The following is a 25,024-nucleotide window of genomic DNA, read 5'->3' as shown; positions in this document are numbered from 1 at the left end:
GGGGGGAGAGGATCCACAGAGGGGCCAAGACTCAGAACAGGGTCCCAGCCGCTCCAAGTCACACAACCAACCCATGAGGGCCCATAATGACCAAACCCGGAGGGAAGCATACAAACATATCTATAACAGGTGCTCATAACAGAAAAGTCCTCTCATAACCATCCTAAAGAGGAAAAGTCTCAACAGGGCCGTAGAACCACACCAGTTCACCTGTTACGTCCATCGCCTCCACCGCCCAGGCCCGCTCAAGTGGGCACAGGCCCGCAATCAGCGACCCCTTGCTAACCAACAGCACCCAGTCAGTCCTCGTCCAGGCACTTGTCCCAGCCGCTACACTGCTCACAGCCGCCTGACGTTCCGAGATCCGCTCTGACTCAGTAGGGCGCTGTTGCTTCCTCCTTCACTCCTTCCTCCTCCAGCGTGGGCGATCTCCTCCCGCCAGACCCAGATTCAAGTCTGAGCGCCGCGTGTCCCCCTCCAGACACAGGATCCGGTGAGCCTCAGATACCGACTTCACCTGGCGAAGCTGGTCCTCCCAGCAGAAGACAAGGCGGAACGGGTGGCACCATGTGTAGGACACGGCATGGCCACGCAAGTGCTCTGTGATAGGTTTAAACTCCCGCCGTCACTGTAAGGTCCGAACCGACAGGTCCTGGTATAATTGCAAGTGATGGCCTCTAAAGTGGACCTGCAGGAGATTGCGTGCCCGTTGCAAAATATTTTCTTTCAGCCCATAGTTGTGGACGCATGTCAGGATATCCGGTGGGCGGTCCCCGGCCCCGCCAGCTCGGCCCACACGATGTACTCTATCCAGGACAATCTCCTGGGACACCTCCAGATCCAGGACTGAGCGGAACAGCGCCACCACAAAGTCTCCAATGTCATCTTTCTCCGCTCCGATCGGCGCTCCTCTAATGCAGATATTGTGTCTGCGAGAGCGGTTCTCAAGGTCCTCCACCATCATCTGAAGGAGGTCCTGCTGTTCCTGCAAGCGTATAACCTCCTGCTGCAGGACCGCCACCTCCTCACAGCGGGCCGCTTCCCCATCCTCAACCTGGGTTACCCGCTCACCCAGGGACGTAAACTCCACTCGCAACTCCTTCACCTCATGCGATATATCTTTGCGGAGTTCCTGCAGGTTCCCACGGAGCGATTCAAACAGGGAGGTGAGGAATCCCTTCGTGACAGGGGCCGCCTCGTCCTCCGATGTCTCCCTCCTTGCCTCAGGGGACCTTGCGACTGGCTCTTCAGGGCCCTCCCCCGGCACCGGGCGCCCCCGTCAACATGTCTCTTACCGTCCTGTTCCGCTTGGGCTTGGAGGTCGTCAGCTCCTCTACCCTCTGGCAGCTACAGCTCAGGTATTCCAGCCGGCCCTCTGCGCGACAACACCGGGTACCGTATTCTCCTGGGCGGGCCCCCACCAGCAGCCGTCAGCCTCTTCTCAGCAGGATACTCAGTAGGGCCACTACCAGAGACAGCTCGATTCTACGCCAGATACGCCCCACCACGGGCCTCCCGCACCGCCAACCGGCCTCCAAGATCCATTGCGGCCTCACCACAGCCGAACACAGCCGTTCCAGGGGGTCCTCGCCCTTTCGCTGTCCTCTCCGGAGTCTCCGGCCGCAGGGCCCAGCAGGCGGGCCCAGCCGTCTCTCCACCCGGGCACAAGGCTCACTGGCGAGGCCCCGCCACAGGCCCGTCTCCCTAGGGAGCCCCGGCCCCCACTAAGGGCACCGCCGCACCCCCACTGCTTCCCAGCACGTCTCCAGCCTCCGGGCCCGCCATCCAGCGCGTCCAACACGTCCACTCACATCGCCATCTTGGCCACGCCCCCTTCTTTCTTGTTTAATGACCTCCATACACTCTTATGAAAGATTTAAATATCCGAATTCTAAGACCTCAGGAGCCAGATTGCTAGGTTGAGTGATGCTGGATCCGGGTGTCTGATCTGTTGTTTGTGTTGTGTCAACAGATCTGGTCTGTTTGGCAGTTTGATGTGGGGTACTACTGACAAGTCCAACCGTGCGGTGTACCACGGCTGGCGAGCCCATATTGGTGCTATAAGTATTAGTTTGAGTTTGTTTTGACTCAGTTTGTTGACCAGATAAGGAATGAGCGGGAGGGGGGGGGAAAGCGTAAGCAAATATCCCTGACCAGCTGATCCACAGAGCATTGCCCTTGGACTGAGGGTGTGGATACCTGGACGCGAAGTTTTGGCATTTTGCGTTTTCTTTTGTTGCAAACAGATCTATGTTTGGTGTCCCCCAGCGGTAGAAGTGATCCTGTAGAATCTGGGGATGTATTTCCCATTCGTGAGTTTGCTGTTGATCTCGACTGAGATTGTTGGCTAACTGATTTTGAATGCCTGGTATGTATTGTGCTATCAAACGAATGCTGTTGTGAATTGCCCATTGGCAAATTTTTTGTGCTATGAGACACAGCTGTGACGAGTGTATCCCCCCCGTTTGTTTAGATAATACATTGTTGTCATATTGTCTGTCTTGACAAGAATGTGCTAGCAGTGGTTGAAACGCTTTTAATGCTAGAAACACCGCTAGCAGTTCCAAGTGATTTATGTGAAGTAGTTTTTGCCGATTGTCCCATTGACCTTGTATGCTGTGATTGCTGAGGTGTGCTCCCCACCCAACTATGGAAGTGTTTGCTGTAATAATGGAGTGAGGCACTGGGTCTTGAAAAGGACGCCCTTTGTTTAAATTTACAGGGTTCCACCTTTGAAGCGAGGAGTGTGTTTGGCGGTCTATCAACACTAGATCTTGTGGTTGACCCTGTGCCTGCGTCCATTGTTTTGCTAGGCACTGTTGTAAGGGCTGCATGTGTAGTCTTGCATTTGGGACAATAGCTATGCATGAGGACATCATGCCTAGTAGTTTCATTACAAACCTTACTATGTAGTTTTGGTTTGGTTGCATGCTGGCTGCGAGTGGCAATTGCTTTTTGTGTGTTGAGTGTTGCTCCCAAGTATTGTTGTAGTTGGGATGGTTGTAGATGTGATTTTTGGTAATTTATAGAAAACCCTAGTTTGTGTAGAGTTTCTATGACGTATTGCATGTGAATTTGACATTGTTGCTGAGTGTTGGCTTTTATTAGCCAATCGTTTAAATATGGGAATACGTGCATGTGCTGTCTCCTTATATGAGCTGCTACTACGGCTAGGCATTTTGTAAATACTCTGGGGGCTGTTGTTATTCCGAACGGTAGCACTTTGAATTGATAATGTTTACCTTGTATTGCAAACCTGAGGTATTTCCTGTGAGATGGATGGATGGGTATGTGGAAATACGCATCCTTGAGATCCAGTGTTGTCATGTATTCCCCTTTTTTTTAGTAAGGGGACTACGTCTTGAAGTGTGACCATATGGAAATGATCTGATTTGATGAAGAGATTCAGTGTTCTGAGATCTAAGATTGGCCTTAATGTTTTGTCCTTTTTTGTAATAAGGAAATACAGGGAGTAAACGCCTGTTCCTTTCTGGTGATAAGGTACTAGCTCTGTGGCTTGTTTTTGTAGTAGTGCTTGGACCTCTATATGTAATAGGTCTGTTGTGGAGACAATCTGTGTGGTTTTGGTGGAACATCTGGAGGGAATGTTGTGAATTCTATGCAATAACCATGTTGGATAATTGATAGGACCCACGTGTCTGTGGTAATGTGTGCCCAATTGTGGTAGTATTTGGTTAGCCCCCCCCCCACTGGTGTCAAGTGTTGAGGTAGTGTGACATTGAAGTCACTCTTTGCTAGGGCTCGGTTTGGCGGGCTGGAATTTCCCTCTTCCTCTCTGGAACTGCCCTCTATAGGAACCACAAACCCCCCCCACCTTTGGTATTGTGACTTGTAGGTGGGTTTTGTTTGGAAGGTGGATGGTTCAGATGTCTGTTGCCGAAACCCCCCTCTAAATTATGGTTTCCTAAAGGTGTCTCTGAATTGTGGGGAGTAGAGCGCGCCAATGGCTTTGGCCGTGTCTGTGTCTTTTTTCATCTTCTCGATCGCTGTATCGACTTCCGGCCCAAACAACTGATGTTGGTTAAACTGCATATTTAGTACTGCTTGTTGTATTTCTGGTTTGAATCCAGAACTTCGCAGCCATGCATGTCTTCGAATGGTTACAGCTGTGTTGACAGTTCGTGCTGCTGTATCTGCAGAGTCCTATGCAGACCTTATCTGATTGTTTGATATGACCTGTCCCTCTTCAACTACTTGCTGGGCACGTTTTTGGTGTTCCTTGGGCAAGTGCTGGATGATGTCTTGCATCTCGTCCCAGTGTGCCCTATCGTAGCGTGCAAGTAGGGCTTGCAAATTTGCAATTCGCCATTGATTGGCTGCTTGTGATGCTACTCTCTTGCCCGCTGCGTCAAACTTTCGACTCTCTTTGTCAGGTGGTGGGGCATCGCCTGATGATTGTGAGTTCGCCCTCTTTCTTGCAGCCCCCACAACCACTGAGTCCGGGGTGAGCTGTTGCGTTATAGACACTGGGTCTGTCGGGGTGGTTTATATTTCTTTTCGACCCTCGGCGTGATAGCTCTTCCCTTTACAGGCTCTTGGAAGACCTGTTGTGCGTGCTTGAGCATGCCTGGTAGCATTGGCAGGCTTTGATAGGATGCGTGGGTAGATGCCAGAGTGTTGAAAAGGATGTCATCCTCCACTGGTTCAGAGTGCATTGTTACGTTGTGGAACGTAGCTGCCATGGCTAGTACTTGCGTATATGCTGTACTGTCCTCTGGTGGTGAAGGCTTGGTTGGATAACACTCTGGGCTGTTGTCCGATATAGGTGGATCGTATAGATCCCAAGCATCAGCATCATCTTGGGTCATCCCAGTATGGGTGGGTGACTGTGTTATCAGTGTACCCACTGGTGACAATTGTGGTGAATGCAGTGGGGATGGTTGTGGTGAGAACTGTGGTGGTGGTGACTTGTCTCTAACCACTTTGGCTTTTGGTTGCATTTCTGATTCTTGAAAGGCTAGTTTTCTTTTAGATTTGAGTGGAGGGATGGTCTGTATCGTCCCTGTATCCTTCTGGATTTGTAACCTTTGTTGCCTTTGGTCAGGTTCTTCTACATCCAGATATTGCTCAAATCTATGCCTTTCTTTGAGTTGCATTGAAAGCCCTTGCTCCTCTGTGTATGATATCATTTCGGCTCCGAAGCAGGTTTTTTCGGTACCGAAATTCCTAATGTAATTGTCTTTTTCGGTTCCGAGGAGCTCTTTCGGCGGCTTGCTTGATTCGACAACTCAATGCCAAAAGTTTTCGGTACCGGAATCTCGACCGGAGTCGGAAGTCTTCGGCAACTCTTTGGCCTTTTTCGGTGGCGATGTAATCTGGTCACCTTCCCTTTCGTGGGTTGAGCCATGGCCTGCTGGCATCCCCGTGGCCTTGAATTTTTTGGTGTGACCCTGGGTTTTGGACGGGCAGGTTCACTCACAATTTGTTGCACCGTTGAGGGTCGTTCACCTTCGGATTCATCCGAGTCTGTTTCTTGGATGTAAATTCTTCCTTCGTACTCGACGTCGAGATCTTGTTTCGGCTTCAACGCCATTAGTAGTCTTCTTGTGCGCCGATCTCTCAAGGATTTTTTCTATTGAAACGCTCTGCAAGCTTCGCAAGTATCCTCTCTGTGTTCGGGCGACAAACACAGGTTACAGACCCGGTGCTGGTCTGTATAAGGATACTTTGCGTGACACTTAGGACAGAAACGGAAAGGGGTCTGGTCCATTAGACTTGGACGACGGGTGTGGTCTGGCCGACCCGGCCTCGATAAAGAGTGGAAGCCCTGAAGGACCGCCGAAAAGTCTTGATGTCGGTGCCGATACCCTAAAACTAAACCGGTACCGAACGAGAACAATACCGACAAATTTTCTATACTTAGCTAACTTTCCCAATTCGAAATACGGAGCGATTAGGAACACGTCCGAACCCGATGGCGGAAAGAAAACAACCTAAGATGGAGTTCACGCCCATGCGCAATGGAGCCGAAAGGGAGGAGTCACTCGGTCCCGTGACTCGAAAAGACTTCTTCGAAGAAAAACAACTTGTAACACTCCGAGCCCAACACTAGATGGCAGGAACAGTGCACAGCATGTGTATCTGCAGCTACACATGCCATTGAACATATATATATACACACACACACACATATCTATAGATACATATATGTATATATATATTTATTTATATATATATATATATATATATATATATACACCCACATACATATATATTTAAATGATTTCCACTTACCTGTAATATACTTATATCCAGCTGAGGCCACAGCACTCTAATACAAGTGCTTAAATCCAGATATTAGTTTCTAGAGTTATAAAGGGTTTGAAACCAATCCTTAGATAATACAGTATTTGTTTTTCAATTTGTAGTTTTACTACCATCAATAGTGGTTCTTTGTAACCAGTTTGTTCATATACAGCCAACAGTAGTAGCCTCTGATAGTAAATACATTCATTAACAGCCAACACGTGTTTCGTCACACAGTGGCTTCTTCAAGGCTTTAAAATATGAAGTGAACATATATTCTCATTTGTAAAAGAGTTGAAAACACTAAAGACATGACATTGCCAAATACAGAAAAAGAGGAGAAAAAAAAAGAGGGGTGGGGATGAGTAAAGGGATACTACACCGTGTGGATGAGAAAAAAGTGCCATGTATTTTAACAGCTGCAATGAGTAAGGTAAGGTCTGTTAGATTAACTGTAAGTCAAAGATCGTAACCACCAACACAGTGCAATATATACGCGTAGAGGCAAGGCGTGAAATGTGAAGTGTAGAGACAGGCCCTGTACCGTGCTGAATTATACAAAAGTTTGTTCAGAGTCACAAGAAGCAAATCCTATCAACATACCCAAGATGTCAGCAAAATTGTGGCCATATAAAAGTAGGTCAGTAATATGAGAAAGATGCAAATAAAAAATCATTGAGTTTGGTGGGCTTCAAATAAGTTGCAAAATAGAATTAAAAACTAAAGAACAAGGTGATGCTAGGATAGGTACCTGTGTCTAGTATATGGAACATATTAAATGATGCAATTGTCCAAAAGGTCATCTCCTCTAGCGAATCCCCAGGGGAAGTGAGACATAAAAGATTTGTAAAAAGATGTACAGCAGGAATAGAGAGTTGTGGGACCTGGATACGTCCTATGTCCAGACCAGGAAGAAAAGGTGTAGGAGAAGGGAACATGAATGGATAACCAGGTAGTAAAGGTGAAATATAAAACGTACCCACATTCAAATTACAAAGTACATGAATACTTGTATTAGAGTGCTGTGGCCTCAGCTGAATATTTTTATATTGTGTATTCTCATAATACATCATTGTTTTTACCCTAAGGTAGTAAGGTAATTGACCATGTAGCACCACTTCCTTCAGGCACTACTTACATTACTTACTGGACACACCAAGGAAGTGCTGGTATCTTACCATTACTACCACTTTTTCCAATTTATGTAAAATACTTACATTCACCATGATTTTCATGGTAAAAGGCATCTGTGGCAAAGTCATATGGGTTGTAAAACAACTGTAAAATACTTTTTTGGTAAAGGTTTTTTCATTGTAAAGCCTTCACTGTAAATGCATCTTGTTGTTTAGCCTTTGCTGTTAAGGTTGTTTCCCGATAAGGAGACACTTGTCCCAGACTGATCTTGCATCAGGTTCTATATCTATGTCATTAGCCAAATTACTTGACACTTGTCTTAGGACTCTGACCCACCAACAGAATTTCCTCCTCATCTAATTTGCACATTGTGTTCTTTTTCCCGTTTTAGGAGTTTCCTAAGGAAAACCTTATAGTACCACCCTTAAAAAAATGTTATAACTTTAGACAATGCAGAACTGCTCTCTGTTTTCTGCAACAACTTGATGCCCCTGTGGTTTGGCAGACTATCACTCCTTATTTGGCAGTGCCTACAACTAAGAAACTGTGTTTTGCCATGAATGAAGCCCAGCTGGGACAATATTGTACCTCCAGTTTCACTGTATGGTAGTTTAATTGAACGCCTAGTATCCAAGCTTCTATGTTTACCCTTGGTGGTGGAATTGTATCTTATGAGGTGAGGGATTTTATTGAGTTGATATATTTAAAATGTCGCAGTGGCCTAATTGGTGTTTTAGAGAATATTTTGGTTTAATTTGATGTTCAGCGTATATTGTATTGTCAATGTAGTTTAGTCCTTGTTTATTTGATCTTGTACTTTTATGTTGCAGAAGCGTAGCAAATACAGTTTTATTGACTGACTGACTTGACACTTCCACAGCTCTTAGAAAGACAGTCAGAAGACAACTGTGACAATGGCAGACATCATATTGAGTCAGCATAAAATTGGGAAATTCCTGACTCCTGTTACTCAAGATGGTGTCAGGGCCTACTCAAAATGGAGTGAGTTGGATCTTATGGGCTTTACAACAAACCGCTGGAAACCAAGGTCTGCTCTAGAGTTACCAAAATAGAAAAGGTAGCATTGATTTGAGTAAGTGAGAAGCTTACACCCTACTCTTACTTAGCTCAGATGGAAGCATTGTGGATATGGTATCTATACATGGCCGTCCGAAGATGTACACTGCTGCTTCAGATAAGCTCTAAACCACAATTCTCTATTAGGCAATTAAGGTTGGAGTAACGAGTTTCACAAATATTAGGTGTTACTTCAGTTCAAGGGAGAGCTTTACAAAGTTACACCCTTAATAGGAGCCAGGTCTGATATGCTAAACAAAGTTTATGTACCTGTTTCTACGATGGAATCAAGTCCTTAAAGGTTAGAGTAATGGAGGATGACAATTAGTCCACTTACAAACCAATGAACTCAGTAACAATGCCTCTGTCAAAGACACCAAATACATAAAATCTATCAAAACTATTACATTTAGAACAGGGTAGACAACTTGAAATATTCGATGTTGCTAATCTGGTTTTAAACCGTGTAAAGCGATTATTTTATTGATAAGGGAAAGACCAGGGATGTTAGTAAAAAAACATATTAAGCACTAATGAGCCCTTAAAACAACTTTGACTTTAAGGAATTTTGTAGATGCCTCATCACAAGTAACTATTTATTTCTCACTGACCATCCTACTGATGCAACTGTCACGCTGCAAAATGTGCTCTAGGATAGATATTTGATTTTTCAACTTGTTTCTTTCTTTTTTTAATTGGGGTGGGAAGGGTATTTAGAACAATAGACACAAAGTAACCACATTTGTTTTCATCATGAAATCCGACAAGCATACTGTTGACCTCCAAAACAACTACAAACTAGTAAACCGGAGGAAACACTTTTACCACAACAGAAGACATTTAAAAAATACTTATTAAAAGGAACAACAAATGCAGACGGATCCAAAGGCTCTCTCCATATATGAAAGTAACAAACAAATCCATAGTAATTCAGATCCGCTGTTAGCTACTGTCGGCAACTGTAGCAGGCACAAAATTAAAGTATGATTATTTCTGAACAAGGAGATTAATGGATGACTGTAGGAAGTTGGCTCTGTAATTACTATTTCAAAGTAAGAAATAGTGTGCACAGAGTCCAAGGGTTCCCCCTTAGAGGTAAGATAGTGGCAAAAATAGATAATTCTAATGCTCTATTTTGTGGTAGTGTGGTCGAGCAGTAGGCTTATCAGGGGGTAGTGTTAAGTATTTGTTGTACACACACAGGCAATAAATGAGGAACACACACTCAAAGACTTACTCCAGGCCAATAGGTTTTTATATTGAAAAATATATTTTCTTAGTTTATTTTAAGAACCACAGGTTTAAGATTTACAAGTAATACTTTAAATGTAAGGTACTTCACTTAGATACTTTAGGAACTCTGAATAAAGCAATATCACATACAGTGTTTGTGAAAATGGCAATAAGCTATTTTCAAAGTGGACACTGCAAAAATCAACAGTTCCTACGGGAGGTAAGTAAAGGTTAGTTTTGAAGGTAAGTAAAACACTTACAAGTCTCAAAGTTGGGGCATAGGAAGCCCACGGTTGGGGGTTCAAGGCAACCCCAAAGTTACCACACCAGCAGCTCAGCGCAAGTCAGGTGCAGAGGTCAAAGAGGTGCTCAAAACACATAGGCTTCTATGAAGAACAGGGGTGCTCCGGTTCCAGTCTGCCAGCAGGGAAGTACCTGCGTCCTCAGGGGGCAGACCAGGGGGGTTTGTAGGGCACCGGGGGGGGGGGGGGGACACACAAGAAGGCACAGAAAGTACACCTTCAGCAGCACAGGGGCGGCCGCATGTAGTGTGCAAACAGGCGTCCGGTTTTGTATAGGAAGTAATGGAGAGACCCAGGGGTCACTTCAACGATGCAGGCAGGCACAGGGGGGAGCTCCTTGGGGCAGCCACCACCTGGGCTAGGCAGAAGGTCGCCTGGGGGGTCGCTCTTGCACTGGAGGTCGGCTCCTTCAGGTCCTGGGGGCTGCAGGCGCAGTGTTGGTTCCAGGCGTCGGGTCCCTTGTTACAGGCAGTCGCGGGCAGGGGGAGCCTCTGGATTCTTCTTCTGTCTTCAGGTTGCAGGAATCTGATTTCCTGGGATCTGGGGAGTCCCTAAATACTGAATTTAGGGGGGTGTTTAGATCTGGGAGGGCAGCAGCCAATGGCTACTGTCCTTGAGGGTGGCTACACCCTCTTTGTGCCTCCTCCCTGAGGGGAGGGGGGCACATCCCTATCCCTATTGGGGAAATCCTCCAAAACCAAGATGGAGGATTTCTAAAGGCAGGGGTCACCTCAGCTCAGGACACTTTAGGGGCTGTCCTGACTGGTGGGTGAATCCTCCTTGTTTTTCTCATTATGTCCCCTGGACTTGCCGCCAAAAGTGGGGGCTGTGTCCAGGAAGCGGGCATCTCCACTAGCTGGAGTGCTCTGGGGCATTGTAACACGAAGCCTGAGCCTTTGAGGCTCACTGCTAGGTGTTACGGGGGAAGGTGTGAAGCACCTCCACCCAGAGCAGCCTTTGTTTCTCAGAAAGGCCCTCACCACATGGGGTCAGAAACTCGTCTCTCAGCAGCAGGCTGGCACAGACCAGTAAGTCCTGCACTGAGCAATTGGGTAAAATACAGGGGGCATCTCTAAGATGCCCTCTGTGTGCATTTTTTTAATAACCCCAACACTGGCATCAGTGTGGGTTTATTATTCTGAGAAGTTTGATACCAAACTTCCCGGTATTCAGTGTAGCCATTATGGAGCGGTGGAGTTTGTTTTTGACAAACTCCCAGACCATATTCTTAATATGGCCACAACTGTACTTACAATGTCTAAGAATAGACTTAGACATTGCAGGGGCATATTGCTCATGCAACTATGCCCTCACCTGTGGTATAGTGCACCCTGCCTTAGGGCTGTTAAGGCCTGCTAGAGGGGTGACTTACCTATGCCACAGGCAGTATTTTGTGTGCATGGCATTCTGAGGGGGATGCCATGTCGACTTTGCCTTTTTCTCCCCACCAACACACACAATCTGCAATGGCAGTGTGCATGTGTTAGGTGAGGGGTCCCTTAGGGTGGCACAACATATGCTGCAGCCCTTAGGGACCTTCCCTGGTCACAGGCCCCTTGGTACCACTGGTACCTTTTACAAGGGACTTATCTGTGTGCCAGGGGTGTGCCAATTGTGGAAACAATGGTACATTTTAGGTGAAAGAACACTGGTGCAGGGTCCCAGCACACTTCTCAGTCAAGTCAGCATCAGTATCAGGCAAAAAGTGGGGAGGTGGGGGGGGGGGGGCTGCAACAGGGAGCCATTTCCTTACAATTACTGAATGGCTTTCTAGTAGAAGAACAGAAACATTTCTGTTTTTGGCAAACATCTCTCTGGTGGGATAAACACAGAAATGTCCAGAGTTCATGCTGTAGGACCTCAGGAATTGCGTGGTCAAGTTGAGACCAGCTGATGGAGAAGCACTGTTGTCCCTGGTGAAAAGGTGCAAAGTACTGGAAACTTGACTGGAGTATGTGTTGACATTTGTGGATGATCTGGACACTGGATATGTCTGACTCAAACAACAGCCATATGAATAATTCTGCAAATGTATATAGTATGCTGATCAACGTTTGGATCAGAGGAACTAGCAAAAAAAGCATATAGTAGTTTTTTAACCCATAAAAGACGCTTACCCTAGTGACTTGTGTGGTCTATTTAAAGACATATTTGAATGTTTTAGGGGAATTTAGGGGCCTTGTTCCATTCCCCTTCCTGATGTAAATAACTGTTCTTGTGTGGTCTTTGAGGATAATAATCCCCTTGCACACCACACAACATATATTATTGTAAATAAAGTCTTGCAGCCTCATTTTCACCTGTTAAAACTTGCTGCAGTTTTAATGCACATCATCTGCACAAGTGTGTTTCCAGTTCTGCCCGATTGTTCATCAAAGCTACAACATTCTTATCTTGCAGCTAGAGTTAAGCTTTATCATTTCATGATGGTGCTTACTATGAATGCTATTAGATTTCAAACACTTGCTGTCAGGGTTAGCAATTAGCTTTGGAGATTTGGTCCCACATCCAGGGCAAGAACCCTCAGAAGGGTGGGTGAACCAAAACTGACTGCATCAAGGTCATGCATGCAGGCATCCCTGTTTACACTCCCTCAACCTTCTTCCTTCTTTTCCTTCCACCTCTCTCACATTGACCTCATCATCCACATACAGCCTCCACCTCCCATCCAACAACTTGGCACCTGCATGAAGCAGGAGAGCTATAAGGAATTCGGGTGGTGTGGGGCAGAGAGAAGGTGTGAATCAGTGGTCTGATACAGTCAGGCTGGGACTGACCTGTGAACACAAAAAAGGGCCCTCTATTGCCTAATTTTCTGCACTATCAGCAGCGAGGACACTTATTACGGATCTGCCGAGAGTGCTATCTGAGTAAGGGCTGGTCCTGCTTGCTGTTAAATTCACATTCATTACATGTTTTCTTGATTCATGGGAGTTGTTGGGTCACTTATGTATACATTGCGAACAATGGCCTATTTCAAGAGGAATTTGAATGTTTTAGAGAGATTTAGGGGCCTTGTTCCATTCTGCTTCCTGATATAAGTAACTGTTCTTGTGTGGTCTTTGAGGATAATAATCCTCTTGCACACCACACAACATATATTATTGTAAATAAAATCGTGCAGCCTCATTTCAACTGTTATGACTTGCTGCAGTTTTAATGCACATCATCTGCACAAGTGTGTTTCCAGTTCTGCCCGATTGTTCATCAAAGCTACAACACTCCGTGGATGGAAACTAAATGATGTGCACCCAGGCTGCATTTAATTGTTCTTGCAGCTGCGCCACATCACAAAAAAATTGAGGGGTTATAAATGCGTGACAGTTGCATTTTAGTATGGTGATGGGGACACCAGCACTAAAATGCATTAGTCTAACCCCTGACTTGGCAAGGCTGTTTGTTACAGCTTTTTATCAAAGCTGGGTGAGGGTTTGTGGTGGTGGGCAGTACCATACCAACTGTACGCAATCAGCAGATGTTTTCAGCCATCAGTGCTGGAAGTAGGAAGCATGCTCTACATGTCCTACGCATGCTCCTACTTCTTTCTGGGTCTGACTTGTGTGGAACAGGGTGTTGAATGAGGGAGAAGGAAGCCTTCGCTTTCCCTCCTATTCCACCAGAAAGACATCATGGCTTATCGGCAGTCACAACTTAGCAAAATGGACTCCAACAGCCTTTGGACACAGAGCGGTTTTATGGTTTGTATTTTAATCCCTAATGCTATTTTGTCAGAATACACCTAAAGTTCCAGCCTGAAGGCGGAAATCAGCATTTAGTATTATTCGTTGGAGAGGGCAGCAATTAAGAAGCAGACAGTTGCATACATGGAGGAGCAGCAGCTTGACCCCATCCAAACATACAATTTAAACAAATAACACATCTCTCAGTGCAGGCAGTTAAAAACACACTCCAGAAACGTCAGTACATAGCTTCTTGCAATCATAACTGTCAAGACGCAGGTATGTGCAGAAAAAGTGCGGTTTAATGATTTTAAATAAAGTCTTTTTTTACAAATAGGTTATATTGCGTTGCCTAGCTGTAGGTAAAATGCATCTGTGTCAGATGCTATTTGTGGATCTGGGGAAGAAACAATACTTCCATTTGAAGTTTTCAAATATCATTCCCCAGTATTTAATTTGTAAAAATAAAAAAATAAAGAGACCAAGTGCCAGGGCCCTTGTCAGGATGCTGCTTCAGCTTGCTCCCCCATAACACCTACCAGTACTGCCAATGACAGTATGGTGTCCTTCCCAGCCCTGGAGCATGCAAAGAGATTACACCACACATGGGAGCTGCGGTTGATCATGTCTTTTTTCTCCGACATCCACTCACACACATCATTGCGTCATATTTCCTAGAACCACGTCCTGATACCTCCCCGCTTGTCACATGGTTCCTGTTCAGAGTCAGCCCAGAACCACAAGGGTCCTAGAGTACACAACATCAATATACTACATATTCCCCTTTGTTAACTAAAAAGGTGGAAGGCATTATTTGAAATCACATCTTCTCAATTAGTCTGCAAGGAGCTCACACTAGTCTGCTGACTCATGTGATCCGAGGTGATTGTAGTACACCCGTATCAGGTAATGGTGGTACAGGTTTAGGCTCAAGAGCCAGACCTGAGGTTGTGGTTGCCTCAAGCACTGTTGCAGGAGCTGGTGAGTGTTGAGGTAGGTGTGTGAAGTGTGGTGTATCCTGAGAGACAGACTTTGCCAGGGCGATGTGCTGTCACTATGTGCCCCTTGCACAGCACCACCTTTAAAGGGTCAGTGGCGAAAGGGGTATCAATCTTCCTTTTCTGTCACTGCTTTAGCAGTATCCAGTCTCCTTTGTTAAAAACTGTTTTCTGGGCGTTTCATTGCTGATCAGCATACACTTTCATTTTGCTATAAAGAGAAGGGTTGAGGTCAAGAAGTTTGTCAGCATTTACTGATTGATCAGATGTCCATTGAGGAACTATTGTTCTGATGGCTCTCCCACACAACAAGGTACCTTGGCTTTCACCCGCGGTGGAGTGAGGAGTTGATCAAACGCACCTGAGGGCCTGGCACATAGCTTGGCTCAAATCAGTTCAGTTCCTTCCATGGACGCTCACTGAATTACCCTCTTGAGGGTGCCCATAAATACTTGGGGACAGAGGGGTGTACTCTTTATGTGTTTGACATGGAGTCATACAAGAAACTCTCTGAACTCTTTCCTGTTGAAAGGTGGGCCATTATCAGATTTTAGGTTCTCAGGGATACCCCCCCATTGCAAAGATGTCATCAAGTCTTTATAAGACTTTTTCAAGAGTTGTCGAGGACTGTGTTTCCACCAATGGAAAACAGGAATATTAATCTCTGATTACCATGAGATGCTGTCTGTTTCCTGATGGTCCGAAGAAGTCAGCGGAGACTCTCACTCAGGCATGGGCAGGAAGGTCAGACAGACGTGGCATGCTTTTAATTCCCTGTCTACTCGTTCATCAAGGGAACCACACACTGTCTCTCAATACTCTTTTGGTGGCTACAACGCCATAATGTCCTTCAAGGACCAATTTGATGACCTATTGCCATAGGATCTCAGCTAGGACGATTCTCAAGCCTCTCAGTATTATGCCTTCTTGGGTGACAGCTAACTCATCCTGTATGTTTTTTTAACTTTCGGAATTCAGTATCACCAGCTAAAGGCCAGGTGTGTCGTCTTCATGAGTATGTCTCAATGAGTTCTTTGACAATAGTCATGTCACAATCAGTGTTGGGGGCAGCAATGATTTGATCCAATGCAGAGCCGATGGAGTTCTGGATTTCATAATAAAATTGAGATATTCTTTGGCTGTCCTGGATGTTGAAAGAGAACAATGTAGCAGCACTTGTGAAAAATAATCTGCAGGATTCTGATACTTCCTCTGGTTTGTGAACAATCTCATAGTTGTATTCTTGCTGCCTCCCTGAAAAAAGTGAACTTGGTGCTGTTGGCTTAAAGCCACTTTCATGATGTAGCAAGGTGACAGCTTTGTTGGGGCAGTATTGACTTTTCACAGATCCCAATTGTCTCTGATGAGAATGAGCTTCTTGGTATTGTCATGCAAGCAGACAACACACAGTAACAGAGAGTTGATCTATTGTATATTAGCAGCAGACAGGTATTATTGTTCACAGAAAGGTCACCCAATAAAGGAGAGAAGGTTATCAAATGATAAAAGTGAGCAGTAGACTGAGCTTATGCCTTATTTATCTAACCAACTACTTGCCTGAAACAACATATCCCCTACTAATGATCCCACTTAACTGGTATTAATTTTAACCTACCATAAAGAAACTGGAGTGACTGTATGGAATGTTTTATTTTGAAAGCACCTGCCTAACTCCAATATACAACAATACTACTAATTAACCACTAACCTCAGGTTCTGAGTAGTGTGCTAGGCAGCATACAACTCTTCAACACCTCACAAGGGTAGTAAGAGCTATATAAATGCAATTACAATTTCTTTGGAGACCATTCCTTGTAAGCATACTTACCTGACCAGAAAGGGTAAAGCTTTGACCTGTCCCAGTGGGCCTTGGCCAAAAATAACCTGGTCTTCTGTTCCCTGATTGAATTTGGGTGCATTAGAAAGCATGAGTCGGAGGCTGCAGAGTTGTAGTTGGAGTCTAAACAACACATGCAGATGTAATATGGGTCTACTGCTTGTGGCACCTAGATAGAGTTTGAATCCTGAGATCTCCGGAGGAGACAGTGGGCCTGGCTGCTCTCAAAAGCTCATGATTTTTTTGTCAGTAAAGCATTAAAGAGAGCTTTGAATCCACGTCTATGATGCTTGGAAGGACGAGGAAGATGCTTCCATTAAAACCTACATTATTATATTATAGGGTGCAGTCAAGACAAAATGCCATTAGGATGAATAATTCTACAAACACTGATGCTCCATCTGGTCCTGCAATATATAGAAACAGGGTGCGGAGCTTGGAATTGTGATTTTTTTTAAATTGGCTTATCATGCATTTTCATATATAGGAAACAAACCACCAAAGCATAACCAAATCATTATGTCTTGTGAAACTTCAGAGCCTCATCTCTACCAAACAGGGAGAATGGATGAAATAAGAGCAAAAGCAGTTGATGTAACTGAATATGGTGACACTATAACATTTTCATATATTCATTCTTGAGGGATAAGAGTGGGTGGGGTTGTGGGTGGTTGGGCCCATGACAAAATGAAAACATTTTACAACTTTAGAGAATTTACCATATACACAGATGCTGAAGAAGCTGAAGAACTACCTAGCACCTAAATGTCAGCTGTGTTCCCATAGTGTGGAACACCCAGAAGTACCAGGTAACTGACTGTCCTTGGGAGTGAAGCTGTAGCTAACCTGTGTTTTTTTCCTGTTTACCACTGTGTCCTCTAAAGTGGACCACATACAGAAATGAAGCCCATAATGTAACCCCATATTGGCTTGCACCCCTGCAATGCCACAGACATGGTGGTGCTGCTGTCCGAAACACCGAGCAAATCCAGTGGAGGAGTTGTCAGTGCGTTGAAGTGGAGTCCTGATCCCAACCTGGAAGACATAACAGCCAGACGAGCAACACATCTGCTCTCAGCCTAGAGGCTGAAGCAAACACCCATCGTATCCCAGTTTTGGGGATTGTTCACACGAGGAGCAAGGTCAGCAGTGATTTGCATACACCAGACCTCTGTTTAGATTGGCAAGGTGGGTGAAAAACACTGGACTGGAATGTGGACCGAGCAATCGCCAGTGGTGAAATTAATTCAAACATTCCATCCATCATGATGAGCAAGGCCACCACTGAAGGTTCTAGGCAGGAAAATGCCAGCCAAAGCCACATGACTGCAGCAACGTGAGCAGGTACCAGGGCCTCCCATGCCCAAGACTGAGCTAGACACGAAAACCATGTTCTGCTACATTGACTATTAGGTAAACAATCTCATTTCAGGTAAAGAGCTGAACTACACTACAAAATACTTTGCATGAGTAGAGACCTACTGACGTTCACGTGTGCCTAATCTACGGCTACACTAATGGTCGGGCAGAAGTTCCATGCACACTTGAGAAGTTCATAGAACAGGGTGAAGACACCATAGATGGTGTAAACGCTTACCTAGGAAACGTAACTGTAACCATAACTCCAAACCCATAACCGAAATAATTTGCCTAGTTTTACAAGCTGTTGTGTTACTGAAGTACTAAGATAAGCACTGGGCTGTATAATGCTTTATTGTGTCTGTTGTTTGACTATCGAGCTCTGTGCTCTTGTCCCCTATGCTACCTAGCTGCGAAGTGACTACTCACCCTTGCCTCCTTGCGGGCCAAATGCGGAAATGGTTAACTTGACCCAGTTTGCAAAGCCATAGTAGGATAGAACCCAGGACACCGGTGGCAAAAGACCTCAACAACAATTGTTGGAGCCAAGTAGTTCCTGCCTGCCCTGCGGCTCTCCGAGCAAGAAGTAACAGTCTGGCTCTTATGTGAGTAAAACTGTCTAGCATGTCTTCTGTAAACAATGGAAATGCATTGAACCATAGTCACATTTAACAGTGAACCCCAGCATTTTTACAGGGGGACCCTTTGCAGGAATGCAGAACAGTTAAAAGGTAAGTGGATGTGGAATAGGTACTCACCTAAGAGCATGAGGGTGTGTTTTGCTGCACATCGCACCTCCTCCTTGTCCGTTTGGCATAGATACACCAGCTGCTCAATGCTTTCTTTGGCCTGTAAGGAAAGCAGTTTCAAAGAACATGAGAAAGGAGACATCCTACAACTGTGGATATCTTTCCAGTGCATCTCATTACCCACTGTCTTTGCCATGGCCTTATTCTAGTCTCAGGACAATTTAAAGGCAAGAATATGTTTCTCAAGGTAGGTTTCAAAGTCAAGAGCTTTGCTTTGTTTTCAAGGTAATGGGCTAGGGTATCACAGAAACATCTGATACAGGGCCATGTGCATGTCACCCATGACGCCTTCCACCATCTCAGTGACCAGAGTAACCTACTGTGAAGCCATTGATTAAAAATATGCAGTGGAAAGGAGTCACAATGGCTGCATGAGCAGATGCACGTTCATAACCCCAGCCAGGCAGGGTCTGCCTGGAGACCCAGGGAAGGGGGCCTAAAGGTTGTCGGGCTCCCTCATTACTCGCAGAAGATGCACCACAGTCCAAAATGCAACATGGCAGCCGTGGGGATCTGACAAGCCTGCTGGGGCATAATCAGCAGCCTGAATGGTAGGTTTCTTGCTCACTAGGGTGGGATGATCAGCCCCAGGATACTATGGCTGTCACAAATTTGAGGGTTGGGTGAAGTGTCGTGGATCCATTTTAGTTTGCCTGGGTACAGGAGTTTAGCTCAGCTTCTGCCTGCAGGCCTGTGCCCTTTTACCTAGATAAACAAGCTCTGTTTTATTATCCAGTTTTATTCATTTTAGCATTGCTTGTAGTTCTTGCATTTCAGGAGAAATATATTTATTTTATGTCACTGCAGCAGATCTCAGCCTTTGTGTCTCTACAACGCCTGATTTGGAGACTGGAGGCCGACCTTGTTCTAAGGTAACGGGGGGTTGAGACTCTTGGACAAAGCGTGGGCAGCTTAGGTTTGTCATGCCTTGCTCTCTTTAGGGTAGCCAATACGCTTTAGGGAGGAATTTGTGTATTTATGTTTATTGCAAAATGTTGGGATTGGTCATATTCACATCAATAATTCTCACAATGCTGATTTTGTCTCATCATAATCCTAATCATTGCTGCTCATGTATTTTATCATAGACTGCAGTCTTTTCAATAAATGTATTAAAAACTATCCTGCATCTCCTTTCTGGTCAGTGCTGTGTAAGATTATAATAAGTATGAAGGAAAATGGAATACGGGGCCTATACCTCCAACCCCTTCTCCCAGCCACCACCCCTATGTGAGGCCACCAATTAGCAGGATCTACACTACATGCTGTCACAGAAAAGAGACTAAATGGTTGAATGCTGACAAAGTGGACTGCCCAGAATATGTTACGTAGCTTCCTTATGGCACCATCTGCACACATTTCACCAGTGAACCAGCCCCTCCAATGGAGAACCCTAGAACACAATGCACTCATGAAAGTGAACCTCCTTGATCGTCAGGCCAAGCTGAGAAGAGAACTTAAAGAGACCTAAAAAGTTAACTGGAGAAAGAATTACAAGCTTTGAAAGATGACCCCAAGCCCCAAACCTGAAACCATGAGAACACATATAGAGCCACTGGGAAAGAGCACGATGGACCTAGAAACTAAAAAGGAGAACCACGACTTAGCTAGTTAAGCTATGGAACTTGAACTGGGGAGAATGTTAGTCATCTTGGACAATACATTGACCAGGTATGACGAATTGGAAAATTGCTCATGTAGGGAGAACACCTTGAATAAACAGTCTGCTGGACACGGCAGGAGAATCCAGAGCGAACACCGTCAGACTGAGGAGATTAGTACTTGGCACCTTTCACTATGAGGCTTGGACTCAGGACATCTAGATGAAGGACCCCAGTACGGCTAACAGGAGCAACAGATTTGCTACCCATTATGTGTCTAATACAGAGCTTATACTCAATAGAGCTTAAGAGTTAAGATAAAACAAGGTGGCGAGGGAAGGAATGGGGTACTTAGATGATCACCACATCCATCTTTAAGGTCTCTACCTGGACAAAGTAGGATTTGGTATAACTCTTCATTTTGCTGGAAACAGGGGAGATGCTGCTGTGCATCCCCACTCTGTCCTAGAAAGACAACACTTGTTGGTAAAGGTTGACAGATATGCACTGACAGTGCTGACTAGGATTTCATTTTTACCTTATACCAGTAAATATTGGCTATTTAGTGAGAAAAGTATGGCTACACAACGTCAATACAAGGTGGTAGGTTGCAATGGTTTCTAACTGTTTGGAAAGAATGTGCTTGTACTCTTGTTAACGGCTATCTGTCCCCAACACAAGAAAGACATATCTACCCAAAATTATAACAGTGTTGATTTTCTCTTTTAATGTAAAAGGCTTCAATATCCCGAATAAACACATTTCAATATGGATATCCCTTATAAGGGAAAAAACGGCAATAATTTGTATTCAAGAAACATATTTAACAAAACAAGACCAACACAGAACGAGACGTAGATGCTACACAATGTCACTATATTCTTCAGCATGCTGTAAACACAACAGGGCTAACATCTTCATAGAGATACCCACTTTCATATAAAATATTAAATTAGAGCTAAGGAGGCCAGATAAATAATCATGAGGAGCCGATGGGAGAGGACCCCCACACCCACCCCAACAGTCTACGCCTCAAATAAAGACCAAGATACTTTATTGATAGGCTTTCTTGCACAACTAGCAGAATTTGCTAGCTGTGAGATCATATTGACAGGAGATCTGAATATGGATCGGACAGAATCATAGACAGATCTAACTCACTTCGTGGGACTCTAGGAGCCTTTGTAAAAAATAACTTAAACACACATTACAACCAATGGGGATACAAAAAAAATAGCGTGATGACACATGGTCGAACAAAAATATTCTTATTTCTCACAAGACCAAAATATTCTTATTTCTCACAAGACCATACAATGCAATCACAAATAGAGTACATCCTAGTTAGCAACGAGCTTCACCTCTGATAGTAAAAAATCTGAAATAAGGTCAGATATCTATCCCCAATTTCTATCCATTTAGATATAGACCATTGAAAGAATAATGCATGGACATGATGAGTTCACCCCTCAGAGACAGGGGATTTGAAGTTGTTGGGCAGGCAAATAGTTGGATTTCACCCTAAGAAGAATACCCTTCACTATTCCTAAAACAGAGCACGTTTGTTTCTTAGGCTTGTATCTCTTCCTTGACAACTTAGATATAGCTTGTTCTTTCTATAATTTCACACTAGCTTCCAGTGGATTGCTTTAATACTGATGCATCCTGCGTAGCTGTCAAAGTGTTAACTATTGCTGACATTTAATTGAACGGCAAAGCATTTCTTTTATAAAGGACTATAACTATTACAGATAATGTATTCCATTGTCGCTGTAAATCATTTTTTTTTTTTTTTTTTTAGGTATGGTATTCGCCAAGACATTTTGATTTTACATAAATTATATGTATGGGCTTTCAGCTTCATTCGCATTCCTTTAAGTGGGTCATTCACATTTTTCTTCTGCCCTCAACAGCATACACCGTGGGGCAATGGGTCAGCGTGCATCAGCCACTGGCTAACTTCACTGTAAGTGACGGCATTCTTACCTTTCACATCTCAGTCCGCAGGAAAAAGAGTGCACGTTAGCAACTTTGCAGGTGAGGTTATCACACTAAAGAAAACGTTGAAACTGCCTTTAAAGCTGTTCTGTTCCTACCACCTGCTTGTTATCCTTCAAGGGTGGCTACAATACAGAACTGACTGGTGCGGCAGCATCTGAGCTGGCGACATCAAGCATGCCTGCACGAGGCTACAAGGATTCATTTTGGCAAGGATGCAAGCCAGGGCCGCAAAATAATCTGTGCACGCTTTGATTTGCATGTACAGAGCCAGGAGCAACGGCGGATATATTGTTACGTGAGCACTTTCTCGATGTAAATATTAAAAAAATTAATGTTTTCTGTTCTTTACTGTATTCACATCGTCTTTTTTGATCTACATATTAAAAATACAGCTCAATCAGCACCTCCTAGATCACTGTAAACACAAAAAATAATAAATAATATAATACTATATATATTGATGTCATTACTTGCAATACGCATTGCTATTGTTCTCTGTTACTAGTATAATGTCCTTTTGAATTGCCATCAATTCTAATGCTACTTTTACACAGTGACATGCTCTTGCTTTGGGTGAAGATTAACAGAGAGGAAGGAGGCCTAGCTGCACAGAGCTCGCACGGTGGCAAACAAGCTCCCCTTTCACCCTCTTTGTTTATGTTTCATTGCCTGTTGCGCTAGCTTCCTCCCACAGGTCAACCTATGTAAAATCTCTTCCTCCTCCTCTCCCCGACAGTGGCACCCCAGTCTGGTATGAGGCACGTGTCACAGCATGTCACGTATTTCAGCCATATCGTTTCATGTGTGTGTGCGCAAAAAACATGCCAAACAGTGCGCGTGGGTGCTTTTCAAACTGATCCTGTTTCTTAATTTAGAGCTGGAAATGACTTTATCATAAGTTAGTAAAATCCCCGGCTAACAAGCCACATAGTAGTCTACTAGGTTTGAGGGGTCAAAAGTGTTGGACAAATTAAACAATGTTCTAGCGCTAGACTTAATCAGTTTATGTCATCGCCTTCCAATTCTTGCTGAATTTTCTGCCTGCCTAGTAAAGCAGTATTCTCTTAATTGTACATGAAATTAGATTTGGGCAGGATCTGACCAATATAAAGGTACAATATCTTTAACAAAATACCAGAAGTGTGGCTTAAACGTAGTCAACCGGTACAAACATTTTACCACCTTGCATTCCACCACCTCATCCACTAGGTGTATGTTTTGACTATTTATTCATAGTATTTGTAAAGTGTGACTATCACCAATCCTGGTATCTTCACGCTAAGAGCGGGAAAAGATACCAACACTGCAGGCACAAGAGCACACAGAGGAAGGCAGAAACATCTTCCTGAACTGTAACAAATCTGAAGGTCAAAGGTAATTTATTCCATAGTTTAGATGCTCTAATTGGAAAGGGCCGTCACCCTAGGCAAGTTTTTCGAAACTTATTTATACAGGCCAGGTGTGCAGAGCTTGAGCGAAGGTCTCTACCAGGAGTGTAACTTCTCAATATTTCTCGAAACTGTACCGGGCCCTTGCCCTTGTAGCGTCCAAAACATGATACACATTGCTCTAAAAATTATTCTCTGCTCGAACGGAAAGCAGTGCAAATTCTTCATGGCTTCTGAAGCAGATAATCTCTGGCTAAGCGCCAATTTAGCTTCTGCTACCTAGACTCTAAGTAATCTATTACTAAATAGTCAGGAATTCCGAACATAATGGCATTGAAATAGTCCTGTCTACTAAGTATTACACTCCGTAACACCAGCAACGTAACCTGGACTTGTAACTCGTAATATGTTTTTCCAGAGATAGCTTCTCGTCAAATAGTACCCCAAGATTCTGGACAGTATCTACCTGTTGAATTTCTTCACTTGAAGAAAGAGGCTACGAATTATAAGGGAGGGTCACGGGGATCCTTTTCGCTGAGCAGCATATAAATACCATGTTGTCCCCATTTGGCGTACGGGAGTTAAGGCTCATCCATTTATCAATATCTGGTTACAGTCCGGAAAGCCAGCCACTACATTCTGCTGGCTGTCATTAAGGGACAGAATCAATTGTGTGTCACCAGCATAGTTGACTACCATGATGTTATGCGCCTTTTGAAGGTAATGAGTGGCCTCTTACAGATATTAAACAGGACTGGACTAATTGCCGAGCCCTGTGGAACTCCATGCTGCAGATGTTTAAATCCCAAGGGATAAGAAGACAGAACAACTGGGAGACAGCTATCAGAAAGGTAGGATTCTAGCCACTACACTGCTACACCATCAATTCCACTTGAGGCTAGCTGTTCAAAAGAATCATGTAGTTGCCAGTGTCAAAGGCAGCCAACAAGTCAAGCATAACTAAAGCTGTCGATTGATCACAATCAGCCCTCATCTGTGGCTCATCCATAGCCACTAGGAGTGCAGACTCAGTGCCATGTCCAGGTCTGAAGCCAAACTGTTCATCCTCCAATAAGGAAGCAGCTTCCAGGAACACGGAAAGACACCTACTCACATGTCGCTCCAGTATTTTCACTGGAAAAGGCAAGAGTGAAATAGGCCTATAGCTGCTCAACACTGATGGATCTGACAAGGGTTTTTTTTTTTTTTTTAAAAGGGGGCAACTATTGCCTTTTTCCACATAAGTGGAACCTCCCCTTTCAGCAACGACTGGTGGCACAGTTGTCATATGAAAGGAAAGAGGTAATCTCTAAATTCTTTCCACAATCTCAGCGGAAG

General features: G+C 44.4%; 1 protein-coding gene across 3 annotated transcripts in view; it reads right to left on the bottom strand.

The window, feature by feature from the left end:
• Window positions 1-25,024, bottom strand: part of RIPOR1 (RHO family interacting cell polarization regulator 1) — a 1,174,702-nt gene that overhangs the window by 92,926 nt on the left and 1,056,752 nt on the right. For all 3 annotated transcript variants that reach the window (XM_069217674.1, XM_069217675.1, XM_069217673.1), the window contains exon 21: window positions 18,646-18,736. In XM_069217674.1, coding sequence (XP_069073775.1) covers window positions 18,646-18,736 — 91 coding nt within the window. The remainder of the gene's footprint in view (window positions 1-18,645; window positions 18,737-25,024) is intronic.

The sequence above is a fragment of the Pleurodeles waltl genome, chromosome 12 (genome assembly GCF_031143425.1).
Source record: "Pleurodeles waltl isolate 20211129_DDA chromosome 12, aPleWal1.hap1.20221129, whole genome shotgun sequence".
NCBI lineage: Eukaryota > Metazoa > Chordata > Amphibia > Caudata > Salamandridae > Pleurodeles > Pleurodeles waltl.
Note: the sequence above shows the minus strand (reverse complement) of the source record. Positions and strands in the feature narration are given on the sequence as shown.